The following is an 18,731-nucleotide window of genomic DNA, read 5'->3' as shown; positions in this document are numbered from 1 at the left end:
CCTACTACCAAATTTACTTTACTTAACAACCTGACTCACGCACCTCAGACCTGTACCTACATGTGATTATTTTCTACTGCGATGAACGATAGATAACCCATTATTTTAATAGCTATAGTAAAATATCTGAAAAGAGTATACCTATCTACCGGCTTAGGTTTCCTTATTTTACATTGAGAAATGCCACAGTCTAGTGAAAAATATTACTTATGTTGGTCGAAGAATCCGTGTGCATGGTTTACCTATAGCAACGTGAGTTCTTTGCGTCATTTTATACGTATTTATAGGTAAATGTAGTGTCCTATGCACGCGTTCTAGCCAACCTGTTTCAGAACCGCTGTAGTTTAATTTTTTTTTAAACCAATTAGCAATTTTACTCAACACTTCAGTTAAATACCTACGTAAATTGATTAGTGATCGGATGTGCTCGCGTAGACCAAAATGAATAAGAGTGAGTATCTTTACATCTTTTAACACGTGCATTTTTGTTTAATTTTTTGTACTTGACACGAATGTAATGTTTTTTTTTCAATTTTATGTATTTTTTTTTTATTTCATTTTTTGAAATATAAAATGTGGTTATTACCGGTCTCAATCTCAGCGAGGTTGGAATAACGACGATGTGATTTGACCAATTAATTCTACATTCCGGATCTTCTTCGTAGAGGTTTCGTTATTCGTTTGCTTGATTTTGATTTTAAAAAATGTGGTCAATTTGAAATTTTTCTCGAATGCTCTTCATCGAGATTTTTGTGACATTATTCTATTTTTATTCTTTTTTTAATGAGAAAATATTATTTCTAAAACATGCAGGCACAAAATTTCAAGAAACACGATTCAAATTCAGACACGATCTTTTCTTCGTAAAACGAAATTTATTTTGTGAATACGCCATTTGTCAGACATTGAAGAGAGTCTGCTCATGTTCTCATCTTTGTTAATAATTTTTTCTATCTAATAACTAATTCCAGTTCCAGTTGTTGGTAAAATTTTGTCCCATTCCAACAGAAATTTTTGAAAGTAAATGTCAATGGAGGAAGGATGTGAACATAATCGTGTATGAATTTGGAAAGTTTTGCAAAAAGTCTTGGATTTTTCTATTTTTGGACAGCAGATAAATGGAAAATTTTTTTCGAGAATTTCTTGAAAATAAAATAAAAGACGATCATTTGTTTGTTCCAAACGTTCAAAACCTAATTGATTTCAATTTCAACTGCACAAGTTCATATTTTGAGCATTATTCAATTACAAATCGAAATTTTTTTGTAAAATCCATGAAAAGTTATTCTCTAAATGATATTGACCTCATAACTCCAAATATTGCCATATTTCCAATTGATATAGAGCCCTATACAAGATTTCGATTTCACCATTCTTTTTCAAAATCCTGCCAAAAACGTTGGAATTGATTTGGGCTCTTCAAAATTTGGTCTTCCACCAAGCATTTTGAGGTTTTCAACCCCAAAATTCTGTGAATCGAGAGTCACAGCTAGAAGAATTTCGCCCCTTCTCCTGCCCTTCTCTTATCACTATTCGTAATAATTCAGTTTTTGAATTTTTTTTTTGGATTTTTCGAAAGATTTCTTGAAAATTATTTTTATGAAAAATTTGATGATTTTTTTCTTTCTTCTCCTTTTTTGACGCAAAAACCATGATTTCTCAAGAAGCCATTTTAGGAAATATTAAAAAAAGGTAAAAATTTCCGCACTTCAACATTTCTTTACGTCTGAAAAAAACGAAGTACTCGCATGGTAAACATCTTGATCATATCTTGCATACGTGATGATCTCGAAAACTCAAAAAAAAAACTGAGGAGTGAAGGGAAGAGGAAGTGGCTTTAAATATTCTTCAAATTTTTAAAATCAGTACATTTCAGTCATTTATTTGGCCCCACAGGAGCTTATTTGGGAAGTATAAGGAGAGGGAGCGAGGGGGAGGGTTCGTTGCATGTTTCAACATTTTTGAAAACGATGAAAATTCGTTCGATTCAAAGAATTATTCTGTATAAACTAATTTTAGGATTAGGGTGTAAAAGTCTCAGGATGAGCTGATAAAAGGGGGATAGGGGAAAAATTGTGTCCCAGATTTTGAAAATCATTTTCGTACATTTTGCTGTCGAGTTTACTTTTTCAGCGATAAAACCAACTGAAATTTTAGGAGTTGAAGTTTATTTTTTGAATTTTGACGAATTATTGAAAATAAAAAAATCTAGAGAAATCATTTTTATGCTGATTTTTTGATTTTTACATAGTTACACATTTAAAAAAATGGACTAGTGTAAAAATCCCCCCACCCTTCTCCCTCATTCAAAAAAATTTAAATTTAACTCCATTTTGAAGTCAACAGAGCAATTTAAAATTTGATGGAGAAAATTGAAAGTCTCAGGATGAGCTGATGAGAGAGAGGGGGGGGGTGGGAGAAATTGTATCCCAGATTTTGAAAATTAGTATTTTTCTTCATTTTCGTACATTTTATTGTCGAGTTTACTTTTTCAGCGATAAAACCAACTAAAATTTCAGGAGTTGAAGTTAATTTTGACGAAATTTTGAAATTCAGAAAAATTCAGAGAAGTCATTTTTTATGCTGATTTTTACAATGAAAAAAAATGAACCAATGTAAAAATCACTTCACCTTCCTCCCTCATTTCAAAAAAATTCTAATTTTACTCCATTTTGAAGTCTACAGAGCAATTTGAAATTTTATGGAGAAAATTGAAAGTCACAGGATGAGCTGATGAGAGAGAGAGAGAGGGAGGAGAAATTGTATCCCAGATTTTGAAAATTAGTATTTTCTTCATTTTCGTACATTTTATTGTCGAGTTTACTTTTTCAGCGATATAACCAACTAAAATTTCAGGAGTTGAACTTCATTTTTTGAATTTTGACGAATTTTTGAAAATAAGAAATATTCAGAGAAGTCATTTTTATGCTGATTTTTTGATTTTTTCATAGTTATACAATGAAAAAAAAATGAACCAGTGTAAAATCACCTCACCCTTCTCCCTCATTTAAAAAAAATTTCAATTTTACTCCATTTTGAAGTCTACGAGCAGAGCAATTTGAAATTTGATGGAGAAAATTGAAAGTCTCAGGATGAGCTGATGAGAGAGGGAGGGAGTAGAAGTTGTATCCCAGATTTTGAAAATTAGTATTTTCTTCATTTTCGTACATTTTGTTGTCGAGTTGACTTTTTCGGCGATAAAATCAACTAAAATTTCAGAAGTTTAACTTCATTTTTTGAATTTTGACGAATTTTTGAAAATAAGAAAAATTTAGAGAGCTCATTTTTTATTCTGATTTTTTTGAATTTTTCATAGTTATTTGAAAAAAAAATGAACGAGTGTAAAAATCACTTCCCCCTCCCTCCTTCATTTCAAAAAAATTCCAATTTTACGCCATTTTGGAGTCTCTAGAGCAATTTGAAATTTTATGGAGAAAATTTAAATCAAGTTGGAGGCTCCAGGATGCTCTGAAAATTATTGTTTTTACGTCTTTGGGTCATTTAGATACACCAGGAAACGCAGTGGTGCCAATTATTTGATCATTTTTGCCAATTTCAAAAAGTTGAAAAAAATAGCCAGATACTTGTGAAATTTTTTTAATTTTTTGAAATTTATAAAAATGAAGGAGAAATTGGCACCAATGCATTCCAAAATATTTCTCCAATTGAAGGAACGATATATTTCAATATTTTGACATAATTAATGCGAAATATTTTCCAAGAAAAAAATATTCAAAACACGAATTTACTCGTATCTAAAAATAAGCAATTTACAAATTTTCTACCACTTAGTGGAACCCTAAAAATGGTTTTGAATTTTGAAGGAAATAGCATAGATCGACGCAGAATTTCAAATACTTTCATTTGAGACTGGGTTATTTTTCCAAAAACAGGTTAAGTAGTGACAGGAGCGAAAAAAATAATTTTTTTCGAAAATTTTCCTTCTCTAAGGGTTCAAATCTTCCCTCCAGGGGCACCTCCGGGGCACAAAATTTGTTGTGGGTAACTCTCAACTCAAAATGAAGATCTTTGCTAAATTTTGTCAAAATCCAGGAGGGGGAAGGGGTCCATTCTAACTTATTTATTGAAAAATACAAAAAAAAAATTGAAAAATACAAAAAAAATTATCAGACAAAATGACGATATCTTGTTGTTGAAATATAATCTTTCAAGTACCTGGTGCATTTTTGTGTATTTTTTTTCTGAGGTCAAAAAACTGATTCGTCATCTTTTTATGATTGATCGCTATAAAACCAATTTGACCAATCGGATTGTGAAAAATCCACTCAACACGGTGAAAGAATTTGCGAGAGCTACAAGTTTGCCACTGAACGTGTTAAATCTATCATTAGGTACCTACTCTATAAAAAGATATTATGCTCAATGACTAAAATGAGAAAATACATCAGAAAACGACGTGACATTGAAAAGCACGATCTGAAACCTCGATTCCATCTAAATAATTACATGGTCAAGGGGTGCACTTGATAAAATACGCAAATTATGATTATCAATGTAGTCTAAGGACGAATAGAAAATTTTTTGCATCTGGTTCTTAGATATACGTAGGTACATGTACCTACCTAAGTACTTTACATCCAGTTTCTTGGCCAAAAAGTGGTTTGTTCCTATACTCGAAGGGGAACAACTACGTAAGTAAAAAATTATAGAATTTTTTTCTCCATGTCTTAAGCCCAATAGCTGACGATGTAGCTAAGTAGCTTTGCTATTGATAAGCAGGAGATACATTCGTATAATTTGTACATGCAACAGAGGTGCGTTGCGATTAATAAATTACCCATCGTGCATCGATAATAAATGAAAAATCCGCCTACTCGGACGTCTAAATGTTATCAAAGTGTTATGCAAACTACATTTATTTTTATTGCATTAAAATTACCTATCCTCTTCACTTCTCGCATGCATTTTAATGATTTTTTTTTGGCGCAGTACGATCGACTCTATGGTTCATGCTGTTCACCGGCGTCATCGTGCACATGTTATGTTGCACCAGCTTGTACATCGCTCTAACGTACATGGCCAAGCCGGACCGGAATTCAAACACCAATGAAACGACTACTGTGGCTCTATGTGTAAAAAATGCCATCGATGCAGAAAATTACAATTCCACGTTGTCGCCTCTGGATCACTCCGCCAACATTACGGTAATCCTAGTTTTATTTTTAGTCGAACATGTGCATTTTTACAGGTGAAGTAGGTAATGGTCATTTCGAATACCTGAGTAGGTAATTAATGTGATAGAATATCTTTTTATTTTCTTATATGCTTCTTCATCATCGTCACCTTCATCGAGATAGGTATACCGAATGTATCTAACATTTACGACAGTGGTGCAATCGAGAAACTATCTTTTCTCATCGTATAAGTAAACCGGTTGCAGTTAGATGAACTTGTTCCTTATGAACGACTCAAGTTGGGATCGAGATGAACTATTAATACACCGACAAAAAAGCTTTTAATTTAACGGTGTATAGGTATACGTAATGTGATGTAATTTACAAGCACAGCTGATGGAAAAGTCATCTTGATTGTGGTCAGGGAATACTTCGATTTCATTATCTATTTATTTGTGAATTGAAAAGAGCACGTTGAGGTGTCCAGAAAACCTGCGCATTTTCAAAGCTGTCGAAGTTGAAGCAATTTTTTTGAAAATATAAATTGAAAAATAATCAAATTTGGAAGCTTAAAATCTGCTATGAAGGGGGGAGGGGAGAATTTATATGCTTTCTAAGCTCCGGAATTTTCTCCAAGTTTGAGTCAACAAAATCAAGAAAATTTCAAACGATGATAGGTGCCTTTTTATTTTGATTGGTAGTTATACAATCACGTAGACAATCACACGTTAAAACACCTCGTCGGCATTACCGTTAATTTTGACTACCTACAAGGAAACCAATACAAATGACAAAAATTTCCTAATTCAGCACTTCCTCTTCTCACGTACACATTACGAGCCTTCCCTTAGTTGGCTATATGTCGATAATATAGGTAATCGAAATCATCGTTTCGCGTATAAATATAGAGCAAAATATTGGTACCTTTCCGTTATAATTTAAGCACCTATACCTGATAATTACTTATCTAGTACCTATGTATTTAAACATATCTATGATTCATTTAAATTATTTCCTATATGTAAACAACGTATGGAATGTAGCTTCGTGGGTACTGCTTTTAAAATACCTACTCGTAATAAGGCTAAAATTACTCAGTTCAGTGATAAATTTCTGAGTAAATAAGCGAAGATGACCAGTTTTTGAAAAAAAAAAATTGACGATGACTAGGCTACCTGCAGGTCCGTCTTCAAAATTTCAAGGGCATGTTTGCAAAAAAAAGAAGCAGATAAGAAAAAAACGTATTAACCTACGTTGGATAACTATCTCTGGAAATTACAACCGGTTACTATACGAAAATCCGTCTTTACTTTTTACTTCCAAGTACCACATATGTACGTAATTCTTCGTATTTTTCGTGTGCGGATCATCTCCAGTAGTAGATGTTGTGGCAAGGTAATAAACGGAAATTTATTGCCACTTCTGAATCATAGTGAACTTATTTTTTTCAGTTGTGGTTTCAGTTAATCTCCTATGTCGATGGTGCAGGTTTATCAAATTCATTTCACGAAGCGCGAGTATTTTGATTAGATATTTTGTAAATTTGAGAATAATCTTGAGTAGGTAAATGATTGAAAATTTTCAAAAATGAGAAATCTAATGATTAATATTGGATGCATTAGGTAATACGATTAATGCAAATGAATGTAAAAAACGAGCTAAGTTTTCTACGAGAAAAAGTGAAATCAATTTATTGATAAAAAATCTGATCATCCTTGTTTGAAATAAAATTTCAAAAAAGAAAAGTACATATTTTTCAAAATTCCAAATCAATATGTTTTATGTATTTCGACCTATTTCCAGTTGTTTTGATTCGATTGGGAGTAAGAAATGGTACACGAAAGTGGAAGTAAAAATACTTGAGGGTAATGGCCCTGAATTTCTTCGAATTTTACCGATTTTTTAGCCAAATTTTTGTAAAAAATGATGGCTATTGCGGTAGGCCCAACTTTGGATAAAAAGGTCGGGGATGAAAAATTTTGATAGTTCTCAACGTTTTGAGCTCAAAATAGACGATTCCCGGTGTGTCAGTTTTTATATATATATTTATGTATAGCCGCATACAGGCAAACTCGTAACGTTTTGTATAAACAGCAATCTCAAGACCCCTCTATAACTTCGTTGCTGTGCATACGCTCGACGCGTCACCCCATAGGCCTGATAGTACTCGATGTTAGGCCGCGTTATATTCGTTAACTTGATTTTTGGGGGCCCTGTGGAAAAGTTGCTCATTGCCGAAACATCAATTTTTCAGGAAAGCTTTTTTTTTTCAAGTCCTATGCATCCATGTTTTTCGCAAATACATTTTGAACAAAGCATCCTACAAAAAAATAACCAGCTCTGAGCAGAAAGGAAATTTTATGCTCTACAATTTCCTTCATTGCTTTTTTTTCATAGGATGCATACATTCCTCGTAAAATCAATGTTAATGTTGAAAAACACGAAAATGCGGACCTGTATAATCAACTTTAAATTGAAATTGAGCAGTCAAAAATTCATTTTAGACGATTTTTGACCACGCCATGTGAAAGAGGAGACCTTCAACCACCAGAATCACCAAACAGAACTTGAAAAATGAATAAAATGGTTCTTGGCAATAAGCACCTTTTTCTCATGTCCTCGTAGATAATAATTAGGCTATGCACTCATTTGAAAATTGAGTCAAATGAGAAATTGTATAAACAGCAATCTCACGTCCCTGCTCAAACTTTGCCAGTAGACTCCCCACACCTTGTAGATTCATATAGCACCTCATCGCAAAGTCACGTCCTAAAAAGGTTACGAGTTTGCCAAAACGTTATGAGTTTGCTGGTTAATCTAGAAAAAGGTTACGAGATTGCCCCCTAGAATATGTATATATTTATATATATGGAACCTAATAGCGTTGCGAGGCCCGGTATATGTCACTGACGACCCGAGGCCCGGGCTTAGAAATATATATAGAAATAAATTGTAAGCTGATTTGTGATGTATTAGTAGGGGGTTATGTTGGTGGCTATTGAGGGGAAAGGAAAATTAATTTTTTTTTAAGTGATGTATATCTTATTTTTTGCCTACGTTTCGAGACCTAGTATACACTACCGACGCTACGAGGCCCTTGAGGATATCATGCCGACTGTCCGAGTCCCTGCAACGTTGCCGCGTTATTTTACTTACATCATCACGTGCTTTTACAAACTCGTGACAATTCCGGACGGTCCTTGGCTCGGATTTTTAAAATTTTTCTTATTCACATAAAAAAAATTTGTATTATCATCACGTCGTCTGAAAAATTTGAAATGTCTCCGGTGTATGGAGATACAACTACTTTTGGGGTTACCTATTTAAAGCAGGTAATGAAGTTCTTTTCTGTTGAGTAGAAAATAAATACGAACATATTAAAATCGAGGGGATTGGAGAACCAAGAAAAATGAGTCTCTCTCTCCAAGGGCAGTTTTGAATCCCAGATACATTTCTTTTTTGCTCATGTTTATTCTCATTTTTTTTTTAAATTTTGCCTCAAAATGTCACAGTTCTTGATTAGAAACTTCGGAAATTACTGATTTCTTTGAAAATTTGTACAGTCTGACATACCTACCAAGGTATAACTAAAAGTCAAAAAGCCAGAATGTTTTCAAAAGTCAGGTCATGCACGTATAGTTCCACGTTTTTTAAAATGTCAGACATGATACATATCAGTAGAATTTTTTAGTATTTTTTGTCCGAATGCGAGACCATTTCGCGTCTTTGGGGGGGGGGGAGTGAATCTTAAGATAATTCTTGGCAAGAAGCCCAAAGAAGGCGAGAATTTTAACTTCAATACGCTATGAAGTCGATTGCAGGTAGATTCCAAGTCGTTTTGGAGCTTCCAGCGACTTTTAGAAATTTGAAATTTCGACAAAATTTCATCAAATGGAAATGGAAAGCCGAAATTCAGTCTGCAAACTAATTTCAATACATTATGAAGTCGATTGTAGGTAGATTTCAAGTCGTTTTGGAGCCTCCAGCTACCTTTTGAAACTTGAAATTTCGACAAAGTTTCATAAAATGGAGATGGAAAGCCGAAATTTACTCTGCGCTCTAATTTTAACACCCTCTGAAGACGACATCAGATGGGTTCAAGTCATTGGAGCCTCCAGCGATTTTTTAAAAACTACTGGAGTTTCCAGCAGATTTTTGAAACTTGAAATTTCGACATAACTCCATCAAAATGGAGATGGAAAACCGAAATTTATTCAGCAAACTAATTTTAATACCCTATGAAGTCGATTGCAGGTAGATTTCAAGTCGTTTTGGAGCCTCCAGCGACTTTTTGAAAATTACTGGAACCTTCAGTAGGTTTTTGAAACTTGCATTTCCCGGATAATTTCATCAAATTCACTTTGCACAGTACCTACGTACAAAAATTAATTTGGACAGATTTTGTGGCATTAAAAAATTTTTTTTCAAAAAAACTGAAGTTATCAAAAAGGCACAGGAAGCTTCAAAATGGATTGAAACTGCCTGCAATCCACTTCGAAATAATGTCAAAAGTAAGGTGTGAACCGAATTTCTTCTTTTTATTTCAAACGTAGGTGGAAGCGTGATTAGTATGAAATCGATGCACAAAAAAAATACACCGACTTTAAGACAATAACTGGTCAATACTTTATCGCTCGTGAAGGTCATTAACCAGCACCAATTTCGAGCACGCGTATTTGAGATTATTTGAACAGGTTTTATGGCATTTTTTGGAATATTGAAATTTCTAAAAAGAGCTGGAAGCTTCAAAATCACTTGAAACCACCTGCAGTCGACTTTTTATAGTACATATTTAAATTAGTTTGCAAAATAAATGATGGCTTTCCAACTCCATATGATAACATGTTGTGAAAATTTCAAATTCCAAAAATCTGCTGGAGATTCCAATAGTTTTCAAAAGATCGCTGTAGGGTCCAAAATGACTTGAACCCAACTGAAGTCATCTCAGAGGGTGTTAAAATGAGAGCGCGGAATAAATTTCGGCTTTCCATCTCCATTTGATGAAATTTTGTCGCAATTTCAAGTTTCAAAAAATCGCTGGAGGCTCCAAAACGACTTGTAATCCGCTGGCAGTCAATTTCGTAGCGCATTAAGATTAGTTTTTTCTCCATTTGATGGATTTTTTTGGGAATTTCAAGTTTCAAAAAACTACTGGAGGCTCCAGAACCACTCAAAACAGTTTGAAACAGTTTTCAATCGATTTGGCAGATCGAAAATAGTGCATATTCCAAATTTCAGCTTTCTAGGACAATTTGGTAAAATTTTGATTTTTATTTGCATTTTTGGCGTACATTTAATTTTTTTAAAATTCATTAAAATTCAAAAAGGACACTTTAGCACTTGAAATTTTGACAGGTGATCTAGAAGACTGCCTTTGGCAAGAATTTAAACAGTGGAAATTGATACGCTAGAGAGATGGATATTTGTAAGTTTTTCAGATTTTCTTTGTTGAATAGATATAGATTTACCTGTGTACACAAAACGTCAAATGCTCCCCAAAAATCGAAAAATCAACTTGAGCAGCTGAAAATTGGGGATGATGGTTTTATAAGGTCCTCTTTCCACCAGTTCAAATTTTGTTCCAACCGATGATTATCATGTGGGAGGTTCTCTTGTTAGTTCGACATTTTAGAGGAAAAAGCTAGCCTATGTACACTCTCAAAGTTCGGACTAATAACAGCGTAAAAGTTTTCTTTTCTTTTTTTTTTGCTGAAATACAGTGCGAAAAAAAATTGAAAAAAAGTCCATGGATTAGCCCTCAGTCCACACACCATAGGAAATTCAAATCTTTTGGCCAACGTGCTGATAAATAGAAAGTTTTATGTAAAAAATAAAATTTTTCTGCATGAGGGTGAGAGAAGAGAGATGAGCGAAATTTTTTTAGCTCTCAAATACTTTCTTAGTATGTATAATCCCAAAAGTACCCTGTAAAAATCCGAGCCAAGGGGAGATTTTTAGTTCCGTCTCAGAAATTTAGAATTTTTAGTATTCTAAAAGTGCAAACAATCAGACAAGCTGTGAAAATTAATTAAGTATGTTAGCTATTTTACGTACTTATTAGGGTGACGAAATTCAGTTTTAGTCAGTTAAAAAATTTGAATGTGAGAGAAAATCGAACATGCTAAAATGTAGACCTCAATCAAACTGTTCCAGCTATACCAAAAAATTTCAACAAATCCTCACTCTGCGGCACATTTCACATGAGCATGGCATGGAAACTTGATGAGGTGCCTGCCTCCAATTTTTTTGGGACCAAGATTTTAAGAAAAGTCGTCTTAACCACCTCCCCTCAGTAACCAAAACTTCAGTTGTCCAAACCGACTTATACATTTTTGGTGAATTTTTAAAAATTCAAAATTGACCGTCTTCGGTGTTTTATGTTTTTCTTTTCAAATTCCTACTTCTTCAGCATAAATTACGAAAATCAGTTCCGAAACTAGGTAATATCAATTCCTCCAAACTCAATTTTAACATCTCTCGCCATCCTGTAGTCTCCAGCGTTATTTTCGATTTCTCCGGAATTTTAAAATTTCTCCAGAAATCGAGAAAAATAATTTGAATTTCTAACAATTGAGCTGTGGCTTATTCTTATGCCCAAGTGAAGCAAGGGCAAAAGCCATCAAAAATTGATAATTTTTCAAAAGTAAAACAACATTAATTTTCAATGTGAGAAGTTTATTTTTTCACCCACTGATTATTTGACACAGAAAAGAACAGGAAAATGATCTATCATTCTTGAAAGATGATGCGAAAAGTTGGTTTTTATGGCTTTAGAATTTTTTGTTTGTCAGGAAATTGTAATATTTTTAAAAATATGAACAAAGTCTGAACAAGGTGAGGGCAAAACCTATCGAAAATCCGCTGTTCATTTTTTTGGGACATAGAAATTGTTTCCGAATTTTTGGTGAAAAATAGGATATTTTTTGACAGTTTGACTGCAATGCATTGAAGAGACCTTTGTTGAAAAATTTCAAGTAAAACCACATTATTTTAGAAAACTCAATTTTTCTACTCTTCAACTTTGGTCACAGAAAGGAAAAGGAAAATGATCTGCACGAGCGGAGCGAAAAAGAAAGCTTTCGAAAATTTATAATTCATGAAGTAAGAACTCGTGGTTTTTGGCAATTCTATGATTTTCCCAGCTTACATAACTTTTACCCAATTTTTTCCAATTCACCCGAATTTCCTGAAAAATTCTCAGCTTTTTCCAATACTTATCTGTTTGGGGGGTGAGACAGCTCCCACTCACCCTCCAATTCGGCACGTCTCTGAATTCCCTTCAGGTTTACAGAGGAGCTAGTTTTCATAACAAAAATCTCAATTTGTTTAAATATTATTTTTGGTGTCTAATCAGTTAATACTATGACGTAATTTTTCAAAATTTCAACTCTTTTCACCAAAAAACCTTCGAAGGTACAATAAAAAATTGAAAATTTTTGAAATATCCCGGAGTCAGGAAGTCATTCCTGAAAACAACAAAAAGAAAAAAAAATTGATTGAAAATAATACAAATTTGAGCCATCACTGCTTTAAACAAATGGTGTATATGTCAAACCAACCCTTCCGCCCCCCGCCCGGAAATGAGGTTACATAATTCTGAGTCATTCTAAGGCCTCTAGCATAATTTTCAATTTCTCCAGAAGGCGTGAAAAATTCGTATAGCTAAAAATTGAGTCGTGGCTTATTCTTGACCTAATTAAAGGGGCTAAATCACATTTGAGTCAATTTCCAGGCAGTCCCTCCAGTGGTATTTTCATCATACGAGTATTATTCTTAATGATATCGAAAGTGAAGAATGTTGGTCAAAAACACACGAGGTAATCCTCAGGAAATCCTCAAATGTGGATTAGCCCCCTTAATCAGGTCGAGAATTACGTAAGGTGAGGGAGAAACGACACCCTCACTGTGTATTTTAGAATTGCATGATAAATCATATTTTCATTTTATTTTACCTCAACATTTTTCTCTCGTGAATACTTTCGATACTGGTTTCCAGGTTTTCAGCTCATAAGAACCGTCTTTCATCTAAAAAAATCAAATTGCTGCTCTGAAGCCTTAAACCTTCTCCATGCTCACAGAGGGACTAGTTTTCATTACAAAACCCCCAATTTGTTTAAATCATTCCTGATGTGTAATCAATTCATGTACGTCATTTTTTTAAATTTCAACTTTAAAAAAAAAAAAAACGCAGAAAGTACAATTGGAAATTGAAAAAATTAAGTATCTTGAATTGAGGAAGTCGTTTCTCAAGAAAAAAAAACAGGTTAAAAATAATACTTTGATCCGTTGTCATTTCATAAAATTAATATGAGACATAGACTACACCTTATAGTGAATACCTAGTTAAAACACCAACTCTCATCAACTCCACTCCAGACACAGTTGGGCTGTGTGCATGCGATGTTGCCGATGCATTGGGTCTCGTAACGTTGGTACCATTTAGTGGGTCTCGTATCGTTATATACAAGCATGGTGGCACCCTCTACAGAGAGACAGTGCGAACCAAATCTGTATAAGTGGTGGCACTCAACGTACGATCCGAGTCCCAAACAAAAATTTGGCAAAAAGCATGCCTTAAGGTGTACATGATGAAAATTGTGAAAAACATGGAGAAACGGTCCGAGACCCGGGATCGGGTCTCGGAACGTCGCGTCGGGCCTCGGACCGTCAGTATCATTTCCAGAAACGGGCCTGTATAAGCCGTAGTAAGCCTGTATTTATATATATAGATTTATTCAGGGCCCATCTGGCATCTTTTTTTTTCGTTAAACGGTAATCTGGCTTCTTTTTTACAAAGTGGCATCATTTTACGGATGCCGGATTAACATCACTGTTTTTTGGCTAAGTCTAGTCGTATAGATGCCGGAAAACTGGTCAAATTGTTGATGCCACAATACCATATATACTACCACCCCTTACCCCTATGATGTACGCGCCAAACGGGTAGAGTGCGCTGCTCGAGCGTTTGTATGACGGTTTTGGAATTGTTGTTAAGGGACAAACTCGCATCAATTTTTGGCAACGGTGCTAATAGACGATAAATGGTAATGCGCCATCATAGTTTTTCCTGGAAAGGCTGATGCATTGCTAGGACGATGCACAGTTGGCTGTGAGCACCCTCAAAACGCCTGTAATTCAAAAACTTACAATGAATCCTAAAACAATGGTACAGTTATATTCTCCCTTATGTTTTTGGGGTCGCAGAACACGAATTTGACAATATTTTTTTTATAGGGGTGATGGGTGAGGGGGTGAAGGGGGTGAAAAATTCAAAATTTGACAATAATGATGTGCGATATGTCGAAATGTATGTTTTTGAGGGTGTAGATCACGAATCTGACAATATTTTTTTCGTAGGGGTGAATGGTGGGGGATGAAGGGAGTGAAAACGGTGAAAAATTCAAAATTTGACTATAATGATGTGTGATATGTCGAAATGTATGTTTTTGAGGTCGCAGAATACGAATTTGACATTATTTTTTTCGTAGGGGTGAATAGTGGGGGGTGAAGGGGGTGAAAAATTCAAAATTCGATCATAATAATATGTGATATGTCGGAATGTATGTTTTTGAGGGTGTAGATCACGAATCTGACAATATTTTTTTCGTAGGAGTGAATGGTGGGGGATGAAGGGGGTGAAAACGGTGAAAAATTCAAAATTTGACCATAATGATGTGTGATATGTCAAAATGTACGTTTTCGAAGGTGAAGGAAGGGTGAAGGGTGGGGGATGAAGAATTTTATGTTGAGGAGTCGTCAAATTCCCGGTAAGAAAAAATTTGTAACATTTTAACAAAATTCACTACGATTTTTCACTACAATTGACTGTGGAGGTCGTTGGGTCACTTTCGGTCAAAAATGGCAATTGACAACTTGAAATACACTATCTCAAGAATTACCAGCCACTGGAATTTCCCGATTCACCCCTACGAAAAAAATATTGTCAAATTTGTATTCAGCGACCCCAAAAACATAAGGGAGGATATTATTGTACCATAGTTTTAGAATTCATTATAAGTTTTTGAATTACAGGCATTTTGAGGGTGCTCACAGCCCACTGTGCGACGGGACGTTCCAACTACTATCTCGAGTGTTTTAAATTTTTTTCGTTCAACTTTTTGATGTATTGCACCTTTGAAAACATTGACCTGCTTTTGACATTTTTTGAAGTCCATTTAATCAAATGTTTGCTTTTGATTTGAAATAAAATAGCATTTGCCTACATGTAGCAGTTGTTTAGCGACCTTTGCAAAAATTCTTGGTGTTTTTCTTGAACCATATTGAGCTTTTGAATGCGATAACCTACTTTTGAATTTATTCAGACTAATTTTATCAAACTTTCGCATTTCTTAGGAGAAGGGAACGCTAATGACAGATGTAAAAAGATTTTCCGGCGACTTTTGCAAATATTTTATTTTTTTTAGATTCGCTTTGGAGTATTGATCTTTTGAATGAGCTGTACACGTATGGGAAAACTATTTCCATCTCAAATTAAATGCGCAAAGTCGATTTAAAGGGGTCTGAAAAATTTAAATCACTCGCAAAGATCGTCGAATTACCTTTACACACCTACCAAAGCGTTTCTATCTCGATTCAAATGCAAAAGCCTGATTTAAAAACTTCAATGGTTGATCAAAGACAGAAAAAAAGTACAAATTCTCGCAGAATTACTCGAATAACCAGAGATGGGGTGATTCGAATCGCGCATCAATTTTGAATCGCATTCAGAATCGAAATTTTACCAGAGCTGGAAATCCAAGGTTTACTCTGTACTCCACTATCAACAAGATGTAAAATCCACTGTAGATGGGTTCAAATCATTTTGGAGCCTACTGCCTTTTTCTGAAAATTTTTAGAACCTTCAGCACATTTTTGAAATTTGAAATTTCAACAAAATTTCTTCAAATGGAGTTAGAGAGCCAAAATTCAATCTGCAAACTAATTTCAGTACGCTATAAAGTTGACTGCAGGTGGTTTCAAGTCGTTTTGAAGCTTGCAGCTACTTTTTGGACCTTCATGGATGACAGAGACACAAAATTTTTAGTCTTGCTAAAAGTATTTATTTGCCGAGTATTTTTGGCACATTTGTGGCTCAGGCTCAGGCCTGTCTGTTTTTTAAAAATCAAACTTTTTAAAAATCTATCATTCAAACTTTAAAAAATATTGATCAGTAAAAATGATTTTTACTGACCAATGCAGTAGATTTTTCACTGTTTTGCAGTAAAAAACTACTGCTTTTAAGAAGCCAAAATGTCGTGACTGCTAAGCAGTGAAATTTCACTGCTTCAAATTTAGAGAGTAGGTAGCTGTGTTGCTTCGATTTCGGAAATTGCTTTATTATCAGTGATAATGTAAGTTTTTAAAATTGTATGTACAATTTCGGATACATGCGCTCAAAATCGCAATGGTAGGTAGTTTGAAAGAGCAGGCAAAAATTCATCACCTGTAAAAATTTCGAGTGATAAAGCGCCTTTTTCGACTTTTGGTGAATTTTTGAAAATCAAATTTAGGCCAACAATGAGGGAAGAAATCAAATTGACGTACTCGTAGAAAGCTTAAGTTTAGGGTATACCCTATTTTCGACCTGCCATATCGATTGGAAACTGTTTCAAACCGTTTTGAATATTTCTAGATCCTCCAGCAAATTTTTGAAACGTGACGAACTTCATTCCGCAAACTAATTTCAATACGCTACGAAGTCGGCTGCAGGTGAATTTCAAGTAGTTTTGGAGCCTCCACTGGCTTTTTTTAAATTACTGAAGCCTCCAGTAGATCTTTGAAACTTGAAAATTTTCACAAAAATCACATTAAATGTAGGTGGAAAGTCGAAGGGGCCGAATGATTTTGGAGCCTTCAGCAACTTTTATTCCTTGAGTCTCCAGCAGCACATTTTTAAAAATTGAAATTTTCACACAATCTTATCAAATGGAGTTAGATAGCCGAAATTTTCAATTCGATATGAAGTGGACTGCAGTGGTTTCAAGATGTTTTAGAAGCTACCAGCTACTTTTTTGAAATTTAGATTTTCCAAAAAAACGCCATAAAACTCGTTCAAATAATCTAAAGCTTGCTTGCTCGTGAGTGGTGCTTGTTAATGACCTTGACAGATTACGTACTTACCCGTTATTTTTATTTAAAAAATCGGCATCGCGACTCCTGTTTGAAACGTATTTTTGTGCATCAATTTATTCGATTTCACACTTCTTTGAAAATTTCAAAAATTTACTCTTCCTCTTTGGTTTGAGGGAAAACGATACAATTCAGTTAACATCCTCTTTTGGCATTTCTCCGAAATAGATTGCTGGTAGTTTCAATCCATTTTGGAGCCTTCTACACCTTTTTGAAAACTTTAGTTCTTTAAAAAATGCCACAAAATCTGCCCGAATTGATAGTGCGTACTGCGCATAGTGAATTTCGGCTTTCCAACTCCATCTCATGAATTAATTTTATTAAAATTTCAGGTTTCAAAAATCTCCCGGAGGCTCCAGTGATTTCTAAAATATCGCTGGAAGCTCCAAACGATCTGAAATTTACCTGCAGTCGACTTCGTGGCGTATTGAAATTAGTTTGCAGGATGAAGTTTGGTTTTGATGAAATATCATGGAAGTTCAAGTTTCAAAATTCTGCTGGAGGCTCCAGAACTACTCAAAACTGTTTCAAACATTTTGCAATCGATTTGACAGGTCGAAAACAGGGTACATCCTAAATTTCAGTTTTCACATCAATTTGATTTTCTCACTCATTTGTGGCTTAAATTCGATTTTCAAAAATTCACCAAAAATCGAAAAGTGCACTTAAGCTCTTGAAATTTTTGACAGGTGTTAAACTTTTGCCTGCTCATTCGATCTTACGAGCAAGTCCTATGTTGGAACGCAAAATCTGCAATTTCAGCTGATCTGTCAATCAAAATGGCAGGCATTGTGTGCGCATGGCCAGTTTTTTGAGGACAATGGCTAGAAATGTTCTTTAGAACTCCTCCTTTAGGGAAAAATTGCCTGGGAGGATTGGCAGGGATGCTCAGTAGATCCTTATGCGGGCCCCCAACAATTTAGGCAGCTTCAACTTTTGGAAATTGTTTTCGACAGTGTGGACAGTTATGAGAACTTACAACGAATTAATTTTGAAAAAAAAGTGTCTGCAGTATTTCGAAAAATTTGATAGACCTGCTTTGCATTTGAAAATTGTCTTTTTTTCTCGTAATATAAATTCTGTGATTTTTGAGCGAAATTTTCAAAATATGTGTTCAATATAGTACATATTTTTAAATCCAAAATCTTCAAAACAAAGTTTCCAAAAATAACGAAAAATCAATTTCAGAAGCTGTAACTGTTATTTTTGTGCACACTGCTTCAACTTTGTAATTAGCAATTTGTTTCCTTTGGAAATGTCTCAAATAATCTAAAGTTGTCTCTTCAAATTTTTTTGTAGTCTTGGATTTGGGGACATTTTTTTTTGAAAATTTTAGGCCTAAGAAACGTAAATTTTCAACATCAATTATTCAAACTTTAAAAAATGTTTAAATTCGAAAATAAACTCCTCACATAGGTAGTATACAATTTTATTTACTTCTCAAAACGTGATATTTTGAGAGCTATT

At 34.4% G+C, this 18,731-nt stretch overlaps 1 protein-coding gene across 1 annotated transcript in view; it reads left to right on the top strand.

Moving 5' to 3' along the window:
- The first annotated feature begins 177 nt into the window (after positions 1–177).
- Positions 178–18,731, top strand: part of LOC135834421 (vesicular glutamate transporter 1-like) — a 34,880-nt gene continuing 16,326 nt past the window's right edge. The window contains exons 1-2 of the mRNA XM_065348294.1: positions 178–451; positions 4,951–5,165. Of these exons, the coding sequence (XP_065204366.1) occupies positions 442–451; positions 4,951–5,165 (225 nt within the window). The 5' untranslated portion in view covers positions 178–441. The remainder of the gene's footprint in view (positions 452–4,950; positions 5,166–18,731) is intronic.

The sequence above is a fragment of the Planococcus citri genome, chromosome 2, assembly GCF_950023065.1.
Source record: "Planococcus citri chromosome 2, ihPlaCitr1.1, whole genome shotgun sequence".
NCBI classification, from domain to species: domain Eukaryota; kingdom Metazoa; phylum Arthropoda; class Insecta; order Hemiptera; family Pseudococcidae; genus Planococcus; species Planococcus citri.
This window is presented reverse-complemented; position numbering and strand designations above follow the sequence as displayed.